General features: G+C 51.7%; 1 protein-coding gene across 1 annotated transcript; it reads left to right on the plus strand.

Moving 5' to 3' along the window:
* The first annotated feature begins 7,806 nt into the window (after positions 1-7,806).
* On the plus strand, positions 7,807-10,819 carry BMP4 (bone morphogenetic protein 4). Its single transcript, XM_074544057.1, has 3 exons — positions 7,807-7,955; positions 8,467-8,843; positions 9,794-10,819. The coding sequence occupies exons 2-3, from the start codon at positions 8,474-8,476 to the stop codon at positions 10,633-10,635; spliced, it is 1,212 nt and encodes a 403-aa protein (XP_074400158.1). The 5' UTR covers positions 7,807-7,955; positions 8,467-8,473; the 3' UTR covers positions 10,636-10,819.
* The last annotated feature ends 457 nt before the right edge of the window (positions 10,820-11,276 follow it).

The raw sequence follows: 11,276 nt of genomic DNA on the forward strand, positions 1-11,276 counted from the left end.
GATGCCAGTTTTACAAATGACGTTTCACATTTGCTTTTTGCAATATTTCTTCGAACTGGGGTGTGGTGCTGCATACAATACCTGGTTCTGAGGCTTGCTGCTCTATCAGGTATGTGTACAGAGGGTGGGAAAAGGCAGCAGAGTCAGCAGGACAGAGGTGGAACAAGCAGGAATGCAGGGTGAAACCAGGGGAACAAACAGGTCCTCAGGGAAACTGTTCTGACTTAGTTCTGCTTTCCCTGACTCAAAGAGTAACTCCAGTGTGCCCAGAGGGCAGGTACAGGGAGATACCAGTCTTATGCTAACTCCAGATTCTGCTCAAGCAGAAACTGCTGGTCTAGACCCTCCATCCTGAGACTTACATTCAAAAATCTACTTTTAAGCCTATTTCTCTTCATGTCTGGGTGATGCTGTGCTCCTGGCAGGTGCATCATTCTGGGTTGTCACTGTAGACCAGTGCAGGCCTGTCATAACACCTTGGTGCCTCTGGCTCAAGTCCTGTTTTCTAGAATTGCACTTGGCCTTGCCTTGGCCCTTTGCCCAGACTGAATTTGCCTTCTTTGTTTTCACTTCTTTCCCATATCAGTTTTCTCTCCTGTTCTGCCTTCCTGCTGATCCTGTGGGCTCTGGCTCTGTTAACCCTCTGCCCAGGTGGGGCTCTGTGGAGGTGAGCACTCCTCACTTCCAAGGCCCCTTCATATGCAAGAAAGAGCTACGAGATATCTCTACACATTCCTTTTTTGCCATTTCATTTTTCCCTCTTCAAACTGGCCTTTAGATATTCCTTTTCTAAAAGTCCCTCTTTTTTTTTTTTTTTTTTTTTTTGAGTCAGTTCCCTGGTTTTCTCCCTCTGTCAGCTCTTTGGTGGCTGGTATTTTAGGAAATAGAGAGGCTGGTTTGCCTGTGGGATGGGACACGCACGGAACGCACGTACGGCGCTGGTTTGCCCACATCGTTTGGATAAGGTATCAGAGAGGACAGACTGTCTTTGCATTGAAACCTGCAGGTCAAGAAATTGGCCTCCCTTCAGTTCACAGCCCTCGTGGCTGCCAGCCAGTAATGTAAAGCCCTGATGAGTATTTCTGGAAAAAGCTGGAAACTCACCTCTGACTACAATGTGTTTAATCTCTCATTTCCAGGCATTGACAGTTTTGCTGCTTCTTCCCTCCTTCCTCCTATTCTTCTCCTCCTTCTTTTTCTTCTCATCCTTCTTCTCTTCTTCTTCTTTCTCCTCTTCTTCTGACATGGTGAGTCACCATCTGCAGTGATGGACAGAGCAGCACCACTTTTGTTCCATGTGCTGTAAATTAGAGATCATACAGAGTCTTCATGTCCTGTTATTCCTCCAGTATTTTCCCAGGACTTGGAGCCCCACTGAAAGAGTTTGAAAGACTTTTATTTGTTGGGTTGGAATTTGAGGACCTGTTCAGAAGCAATGTTTATTTTTTTATTTATTTCTGACAATGGTGCAAAATGCTCTTGTTGATCCAGAAAGGAGGCTCTGACCTGCTTTCAATTCTAATTGCCTCCTCTTCCCATGTTTTTAATTACTCTTCGCTGTTTAATATACTCTTAACCACTTGGATAAAGTAGATTCCTGATGATCCAGTCACTGCCACAGAAGCACAAAGCTGAACCTAGACCTTCTGAAGTCCAAATCAGGTCCTTCATCACTAGGACAACTTTCCTTTAGGCATCCCAGTACCTGCAGCTCTGCACCAAATCTATGGCCTTTGAAATCCCCAGGTTGCTAAAGGCATCCTTTGGGCTGCTGAGTCAGTGTCTGTACATGATGGAAGCAGGGAAAATAGATACTTGCTTATGCAGAAAAGAGACAAAAATGAAATCAGGTTTCGCTGCTGTTGACACAAACTGTGCCCCCACTCAAGTATTTTTTGGTCATGGCTGTTTGGGAGAGAAGGTGGACTTTGATTCTGCTTACAAGTGGTTTTTTGGTGCCCCACCAAGAAGCAGAGCTAAGTAAGAATGTCTCTAATTGAAAATAAACCCAGCTAACACCTCACTCACCAGCTTGCTTGATCAATAGCAGAACAGAAAGCCTTGCCATGCTAGGCTGGAGTAGGTCCTGCTGGGAGGTTTGTCAGGAAGTTGTGTCAGGTTTAGGTTGGACATCAGGAAAGGTTCTTCCCCCAGAGGGTGCTGGCACTGCCCAGGCTGCCCAGGGAATGGGCACAGCCCCAGGGCTGCCAGAGCTTCAGGAGGGTTTGGACACTGCTCTGAGGCACAGGGTGGGATTGTTGGGGTGTCTGTGCAAGGCCAGGAGTTGGATTCTGATCCTGGTGAGTCCCTTCCAGCTCAGGATATTCTAGGACAGAATGAGCAGGAGCCTTTCCACCAGAAACCATCTTTTCAGTGTCACGTGTCTGTGGGAGCTCTTGCTCTGCTCACACACACCCTGTGTAAGTTTATTCAGTGAGCACTTTCTAAGAATGATGATTAATTGTGAGTATGAACCTTGTCACCAGGCAACTGGTACAAACGAGCCCCACCAGTTTGTTATTGTTGGAGATGGAGGCCACAGGGCACAGCCATGTTTCCCAAGAGGGACTCCTGGGCAGGATCCTCCCTCTCTGCTTTCAGGTGAGGATGTTCACATTAATGAACTCAAAATTCATCCCTGTGCTAACATTCCCCAGAACTTGCTACAGCACCTACCAGTAAAGTCCTTCGCTATTGCTAAAAATCCAGTAGAGCCCACGAGAATTATTTCTGCAGCAGTTTTCCTGCTCTGCTTGTTTACACCTTGTAGTAGTGATTGAGATCATTAAAGCTTCTGCTGGCAGCAGATCTCAAGCTGCAATTAAAGGACAAAGACAAATGTCAGCACCTCAGAGGTGCTATGTTGTTGTGTGGAATTGCAGATTTTGGCAGCAAGGGAGAGCAAAATATCAGTAACAGCAGAACTGAGACAAAGCCACATCTCAGGGCTGGAGACACACAGAGTGGGGTGCAAGGTCAGGGAGCTGCCAGCCCTGTGCTGTTCTCCAAAAGCCTCCATCAGATCCAAAAGGAATCTGCTTATCTCTGGTAGCCACATGGCTGGACAGCACTCCTTAGGAGAATGATGGTCTCTGTTAGTACCAGCCACAACTGCAGAGCAGGCGGAATGAGCTCTTCACCTTCTGGAGTTCCTCCTTTCTTCTCAGGGATGAGGCTTTGAGGAGTGGGGAGCCACAAAGTGCAGCAGCAAACGTGGGCTAAAGGCAGAGATTCTCTCCAAAAGCTGGATGAGATCAGTGCGTGTTCTTCTTGTCACATCCCTCGAGGAAACCCACTGATGTGGAGATGATTTTACAACAGATGTGATTCTAACACAGCTCAGGGGAATTTTAACAACAGGCCATTAAAATGGCTCTCCCTTCATTTTATGAGTTGTGTTGTTGAAGCACTTCCCTAATCATGGAATCATAGAAACATTAAGGTTGGAAAAAAGCTCCAAGGTCCTTGGGTCCAACCTTTGGCCATTCACCACCTTCCCAAGCACCATCAAAACACTGAGCTGTTTTTTGAACACCTCCGGGGATGCTGATTTCATTCCCTCCCTGGGCAGCCCATTCCAATGCCTAACCACACTTTCTGTGAAGAAATTCTTCCTGCTGTCCAGCCTGAGAGACCTAGACCTTTGAATTCTGTTCATCTCTAAATGAACAATATTTAGCAGCAGAGACCTCACACTCTCACAGCAGAAGGCAGAGAGTATGAACAGCAAGGGGTGACTTTTCTAGCCTTGCTCACCCTTGGGCATCTCTGAAAAGTGACAAAGGGAATGAGTCAAGTAACAGCAACTTAAGATTCACCCTGCGTGGGACAGCCAACCTTTTAATAGCATTCTCAAAACAATAAAAATCATCCTTCAAGACTTAAAAATAGAAAAGAGCAGACAATCGTACTGTTTCGACTGCCTTGTGTCTGATTACCAAAGGCTGCCTTTTTAGAACTGCATTATTTTAATGTTCCCACACAATGTTTTTGTAGGGATTTGTAAAAAAAACCCAAAAAACTGTTTGAAATAAAAGAGCAGTGCTGAACCTGATTCTCCTCTTAGCTCAGGAGTGGTTCTAGACGTGGTCCTGACACCTCGGCAAAGACACTTTAATGTAAAGCAGAAATAAAGTCCAAGCTGGGCCCAGTTCTGTGTTTTAGGAGAAGTATGAATTTATTTATTCAGGAGGAGGTAGAATATTCTGGTAGAACAGGCCAGCTCTGAAGCACTCAGAGAAATCATGAAAATCTCAGAGTGGTTGTAAAAAATGTTCCTTTTGCCATTCAAGCAGCTGCACTTGTTTTTACCGGTCAGCTCTTTGGTGAAGAGCTTCTTTGGAAAACGTAATCCCTTGGAGTTGTTTGCTCAGCTCCCTTTGTTTTAATTGACAAGCTTAGGCAGTTGAAAGGAAAGGGTAGGAGGGAATTGATCTTAGCACACTTATGGGCATCTCCTCCTTTAACTCATGTCATTAAAATGTTTCTTACATAGACATTTATTTATTTATTTATGGTTTTAGGCTTGTTTCTGCTCAAGCACAAATCTGGTGAGGCAAGTTATTTTTGTTGTTGTTGTTGCTTTTTCCTTTTTTCTTTTTTTTTCCTTTCTTTTTTGTTTTTCCCAAGGCGGGTTGTTTGCAGACTTTAGAGCCCAAAAAGGTGCAGCTGCTCTAAAAATAACACAGGATCCAAGAACTGGTTTGGGAAGGTCTGAGTCCAGAGGCATCTCCTGAAATGCTGCCATTAGAGGAGAAGTTTTCCTTGTAAACAGAGCTGGCCTAATTTCTAGAGGTGCTGAACATCAACCTGCAGTGCTTGCTGGCGGGTCCTGAGCACACAAAACCTGGAAATGGATCAGAAATGTGAGTGGCTGGGATTTTATCACAAACGTGTCTGGGCAAACCCACAATTATCGGGCTGAAACAAAACTGAGCAAATAATTGCCCCTCACCTGCTGACCCCCATGAGCAGAGCTGGGCTCTGGGGCTCCAGGACACCTGCCAGCTCTGGGGCTGCTCACTGCCACCGGCAGTCTGGTGTCACAGCCAAGGTGTGCCCATGATGGATCGCCCCTGGGTCTGGCCAGCCTGGGCAGGGTGACGTCCCCAACGCTCCCTCTTCCAGAGGAGACCAATGGTTTTGCCACCCAGGTGCAGAGGTCCCCAGAAGGTTTTTCACAGAAGACAGGAAAAAACCTGGCAGCAGATCCCTTAGACTGGGGCTGGGTCACAGGCACAACCACCATCGATCCCCCATCACCATGTGAGGTGTGACCAGGGGAGCTGAGCCTTGCGTTGAGTGCAGACACAACATTCTCTGGTTTTGATGTGCTGGATCTTTTAATGTTGCATCCACCGCTGAATTAAGCAGTGTTTGCTTTTCAAACCTTCCACATTTGTATTTTTAGCTCCGTTTTGGCATCACTTTTTTGGTTGGAATATATAACACACTGGGTTGTTTAGTGTGCCTGGACCGAGTTCAGGCGATGTGTAACTCCACGGGCTGGAGCAGAAGCTCCGTTCAAGGTGAATTACGCTCTATGGGGCCAAGGAAATACAGCTTCTGTAGAAAGGCAGCCCAGCTCCTTCAGTAAACGCTACACTATTTCCATCCATGGTTATTCCTTTGTGGTTTGGGTTATGTATTTACATTTTACGGAATAAATACTACAGCTTTCCCCATGACTAACACTTCTTAGTAACCAGGGAGCTACTCAAATACGCTCTTGCCTCCTACGAGACCCCAAACCACACTGCTCTGCCCTGGCTCTCTGGCCCCAGCACAGGGGCACGGTTAACCAGTGTTACATAAGCAATTTTTGGGATCTCAGCTCAGCAGGATGGCTTAGGACAGCAGGCACTGGATGCCCTGCCACTGAATTCCTCTGGGACAAACATTTCCAGCATGGCCACTCTCTGATCCCTACAAAACCTGAGCGAGGTCTTGAGACAAAGAGAGGAACATACCCTACAAAAAGGGAGCTGGTTGCTTTTCCCAGTCCAGAGGTCTGTTTTAGGAGCAGCACTATACAGGCCCTCATGTAAACTTTGTTTATAGACTGGAGTATTTTCAATGAAAATGTTATTTAACTTAAAAAAAGTTGCACAGCAGCTACTCCCAAAATTGTTTTTCCTTGTTAAGAATAACACACAGTGTGATACATTTGAAATGGTGATAGCAATATTTCACAAATTTTGATGGATTCATAGTCCAAATACCTTGCTAACAGATGTTTCTTTTAAACTCGGAGTGGTATAGGAATAACTCAGAGATATTACAGTGTCAGCACTGCCTTTTATCTGTGCGTGTCCTTTCGGTGACATCCCTGGGCTTTTCTAATGCATGGGTCAGGTCTGAGCTCAAACAAAAAAAAAGTGAAATATGAAAAGAAGGCGTCTGTGATGGTGTGTGAGCTCTGGGGCAGTGCTGGGAGGACACCAAGGCGCTGGTGTGGGTTTGCTGCACTCAGGCACAGCAGCCCCGTGGTTTGTGGCCACAGTCATCGTTTCTGAGCTGGTTTTTGGCTGTGGTTAATTGATGAGCTTAGGAGTTCCCATGGCCACTCCATGACCACATCTTTTGGTCTCATAAATTAACTGTGTTCTCACTGTGGGTGACAGTTTACCCAACACAAAGGGATACCCCAGCAGGGCAAAGGGACAGATTTTAATGCCCTGGTGGAGCTGGCTTGATTTACCATGGGTTGCTCAGTCTACTCTGAGTCTCCAAAGGATGGAGCATCTGTCACACTTCCTTCAGAGCGTCTTTCCCCAGAGTTGCCTTCTCCACACTGTGTGCTCATACATCACCCCCAGTAGGTCAGAGAATCACAGAATATCCTGAGTTGGAAGGGACCCACAAGGATCACTGAATCAAATCCTGGCCCTGCACAGGACAGCACCAAGAATCCCACCCTGTGCCTGCATGTGTTGTGTCCAGTTAATGTGTGCTAATGGTAAACCAGTTTGTCCCAAACCCCCTCCTGGGAGCAGCATCAAGCCTTGGGAAGTCTCGTTCTTATTCCCAGCCCAAAGCTGGCCCAAAACAATTCTGGGGATGAACTGCGGGGCATGGAGCATCTTTCCTCCTGGAGACCCTCTCTGGAGCCGCCAGTTGTGGCCGTACACAGCCCGTGCAGGCTGGCAAAGCGCCCGCTGCACACCTCGGTGGGGTCCGGCAACCCGGCCCGGAGGGAAAGGGGACAGGGCTGTTCAGGCAGCCAGGGAGAAGGATGAGAAAATCTGGAGGACGAGAGGGAATCCAGGGGGACAACCCCTGGTGCCGGCAACGGGCTCCCAACCCCCGGGGCTGGCGGGTGGTGGGAGCACAGGAGAAACCCGCGCTCCATCCGCCGTGCCTTTCCCCGCGCAGCTGCTTCTGGTTCCCAAGCTCTCCCTCCCTTCTCGTCGGGGGACAGCCGAATGAGAGTTTCCCGAGTTTCCCGTCCCGAGCCTCCCTTCCCTGCCCGCTCCCTCGGGGCGCACCGCGGAGCCCCGACCGCCCCGGGGACCCCGCCCCGGCCGTGCGGGGCCAGGGCGGGGCGGGAGGGTCCCCGGGGATGCACCTGAGCGGCGCGGGGGATCCCGGGCACGGCTCCGGCCCCGGCCCGCGCCCCGCGGCTCCGAGCGCGGCCGCTCCGCCGGGGGTCCCCGCGCTCCCCCCGCTGCCCGGGCGGCGGAGCGGGCAGGGCCGTCCCCCGCGGGGCCGGGCCGGGCCGGGGGCGGGCCGGGGGCGGCGGGCCGGGCCGGGCCGGGCCGGGCTGGCGGCGAGCGCGGCTCCACGTGACTGCGGGGCCGGCAGAAAACCGGGGCCGGCGGCGGCGGCGGCCGCACTGCGCCGGGCGGCGATCGCGGGAGGCGCTCGGCAGCCGCTGCCCCGGGGCTTTCGGCGCGCTGGGTCCGGGCTGGCTCTCCAGAATCATGGACTGTGCTGATATGCCTTGCTTGCTGTCAGTGAGTACAGCCCTCTTCTTCCTCCGCCTCGCTCCTCGCTTTTTGTTTTCATCGCAGGGCTTTAACTTTTTTTATTTTAATTTTTAATTTTTTTTTTATTAAGAAAAACTTTTTGTTGTTCTTATCCCGGCGTCCCCTCCCGGGGTCCGGCGGCGCGTTCGCACCGGGGGCTGCAGAGCCGCGCGCCCCTTCCTTCCCTGCCGGGCTCCGCCGCTCCCGCTCCCGTCCCGTCCGGTCCCAGCGGGGCAGCGGGGCCGGGATGCGCCGGGATCCCGCCTGCCCGAGGGGGCTGCGGGGCTGCGGACAGTCCGGGCACGGCCCCCGGTCCCTGCCCGCCGGGGCGCGCCGGCTGCCGCTCGAATGGGGGCTGCTCCCCGTGCCGTTTTGCCATTTATTATTACTATTATTACTGCTATTATTATTATTTTTAAGTTTATTCGGAAGAGGAGGGGGGTTTCGCTTCTCGTCCTGACTTTCCCTCTTGTTTGTTGTCGTGTTTTTTACACCCCAGAGACACCATGATTCCTGGTAACCGAATGCTGATGGTCATCCTACTATGCCAAGTCCTTCTAGGAGGTACTAACCATGCTAGCCTAATCCCTGAGACCGGCAGGAAGAAAGTGGCAGAGCTTCAGGGACAAGCCGGATCCGGACGCCGCTCTGCCCAAAGCCATGAACTCTTGCGGGGTTTCGAAACAACTCTGCTGCAGATGTTTGGGCTCCGAAGGCGGCCTCAGCCCAGCAAGTCAGCCGTCATTCCTAGTTACATGCTGGATCTCTATCGACTCCAGTCCGGAGAAGAGGAGGAAAGCCTCCAGGAAATTAGCCTGCAGTACCCTGAGCGATCGACCAGCCGGGCAAACACCGTGAGGAGTTTCCACCATGAAGGTCAGTGATGGGAGGCGGTAAATTCCCAGCCCCGGTAGCGATCGGGATTTCCTTGCGTTTGGAAGCTCACAAATGCCTTTAGAAGCAGGACGTGCCCGGCCCTAAATTTATGGGAGGAAAACCACCCCCCCCCAGGCTGCCGTGTGTGGGTGACAGGCGTGCTGCTCGCTGTTTTTTCCAGCATCCTGTGCTTAACCCGAGCTTGACCATATTTTGAAGTGCTTTTGCTTCTGTTGACAACAGCGAGTTTCCTTCGGTGCCTCTGCCTCGGGGTCACTGCCTGGGCTCGCGTGGATTTAATGGCTCTGGATCGGATGCGGGAGTAAAGCGAGGGCGGGATCTCGCCCCTGGAGTGTTTCTTTTGAACTATCAAAGCAATTGCTGCCTGCTTTTACTCTTAAGAAAAAAAGAAAAAAAAATCCCCCCAAACCCCGACTCGAATTTAATGCTTACAGCTGTGTGTTTATAAGGTTTATTCAATAGACCCTTGTAATCTGATCCAAATGTTTCCTAGCGGATGTTTCTTTTCCAAAGTAAATCTGAATTATTAATCCAGCCGCATCATTACTGCGTTGGAATTTGCTTCTCTTTCTCCCCCTGCCCCCCGCAACAAGGCACCTCTGTGCTCCGTGGCGCCGCATCTCGCCGGGGAGATGATTTTGGAGAGGCCGGGGGAGGAAAAGCTGAAGGGAAAAAGCCTCCCTGACCGGGGGAGGCGAGATGGGAAGGGGTGGGGAGTGCTCGAGGCGCGGCTGAGGCGGCGGTGCCGGGGCCGGGGCCGCTCCCGGTGCGCCGGGCGGGATGCGCGGGGAGCGGAGCGGAGCCGGCGGCGGCTGCCGGGCAGGTGAAGCGTGGGTGCGAGCTGTGCCTGTGCCGGGCCGTGCGCCCCGAGGCTGACGTGCTCTTCTATGCTTGTCTTACCTCTTCCCCCCTTCCCTGCTCTCCTGCAGAGCACCTGGAGACCGTCCCGGGTCCCAGCGAGGCGCCCCGGATCCGCTTCGTCTTCAACCTCAGCAGCGTGCCGGAAAACGAGGTGATCTCGTCGGCGGAGCTGCGGCTGTACCGGGAGCAGGTGGAGGAGCCCAGCTCGGCGTGGGAGAGGGGCTTCCACCGGATAAACATTTACGAAGTGATGAAGCCGCTGTCGGAGCGCGCCCAGGCCATTACGCGCCTGCTGGACACGCGGCTGGTGCACCACAACGAGACGCGCTGGGAGAGCTTTGATGTGAGCCCGGCCGTGATCCGGTGGACCAAGGACAAGCAGCCGAACCACGGGCTGGTGATCGAGGTCACCCACCTCCACCACGCACAGACTCATCAGGGCAAACACGTCAGGATTAGCCGATCTTTACCTCAAGGGCGTGGGGACTGGGCGCAGCTCAGGCCGCTCCTGGTCACTTTTGGGCACGACGGGCGAGGCCACGCTCTGACCCGCAGAGCCCGCCGGAGCCCCAAGCACCAGCGTTCCCGCAAGAACAAAAAAAACTGCCGCCGCCATGCCCTCTATGTGGATTTCAGCGACGTGGGCTGGAACGACTGGATCGTGGCACCGCCGGGCTACCAGGCGTTTTACTGCCACGGGGACTGCCCCTTCCCTCTGGCCGACCACCTCAACTCCACGAACCACGCCATCGTGCAGACGCTGGTGAACTCCGTGAACTCCAGCATTCCCAAGGCCTGCTGCGTGCCCACGGAGCTCAGCGCCATCTCCATGCTCTACCTGGATGAGTATGACAAGGTGGTCCTGAAAAACTACCAGGAGATGGTGGTGGAGGGGTGCGGGTGCCGCTGACCTCTCCCTTCCCCGCCGCCCTCTCCTCCCCTTCTCTCTCCCTCCCGTCCCACCCCAGAACTGCTTGCTATAGCTGGACTCTTCTCTAAACTAAACGTTCACCTTGACCTTATTTATGACTTTATGTGCAAATGTTTTTGACAATAATGATCATATATTTTGACAAAATATATTTATAACTACATATTAAAAGAAAAAAATAAAATGAGTCATTATTTTAAAGGTAAATGCATTTTGTGTCTCGCCTCTCAGGGTGCTGCTGAGGCTGTGCTGGCTGGGAGTGCAGCCGGGAGTTTATTTTGTCTCCTTATCTTCTTGCCCCCCTCCCTCCTTCTCCACTCCTTCCTCCCCATACCCTTCTCACTTAAAGGCTTTGCAAATTTTATTAGTCTTTCTATTTCTCGCCGAGGTACCGCGGATCTCCTGGTGCTGGGGCTGTGCCACGTGGGAGATGAGGGTCCCTGGAGATAGAGCCGACCTTGCTAACCTGGCCCAAGCCTTTCCAAAGCACCAAAAATGCATTTGAAAAGAAGGTGAAGATTTACCTGAGGGCTTTATGCTAAACCAGCTGGGTTTTATACCCTTGCGCTGACTTCAGGATTCCCCAGGTTTTAAAACTATTAACATTTTCCCCCCCTCCT

This window comes from Zonotrichia albicollis, chromosome 6 (genome assembly GCF_047830755.1).
Source record: "Zonotrichia albicollis isolate bZonAlb1 chromosome 6, bZonAlb1.hap1, whole genome shotgun sequence".
Lineage (NCBI taxonomy): Eukaryota > Metazoa > Chordata > Aves > Passeriformes > Passerellidae > Zonotrichia > Zonotrichia albicollis.

Bases quoted from the DNA above. Each gene is read 5' to 3' on its own strand.
- BMP4 (XM_074544057.1), top strand. From the start codon at position 8,474: ATGATTCCTGGTAACCGAATGCTGATGGTCATCCTACTATGCCAAGTC. The intron at 8,844-9,793 runs GTCAGTGATGGG...GCTCTCCTGCAG, and splicing joins GAGGAGTTTCCACCATGAAG to AGCACCTGGAGACCGTCCCG.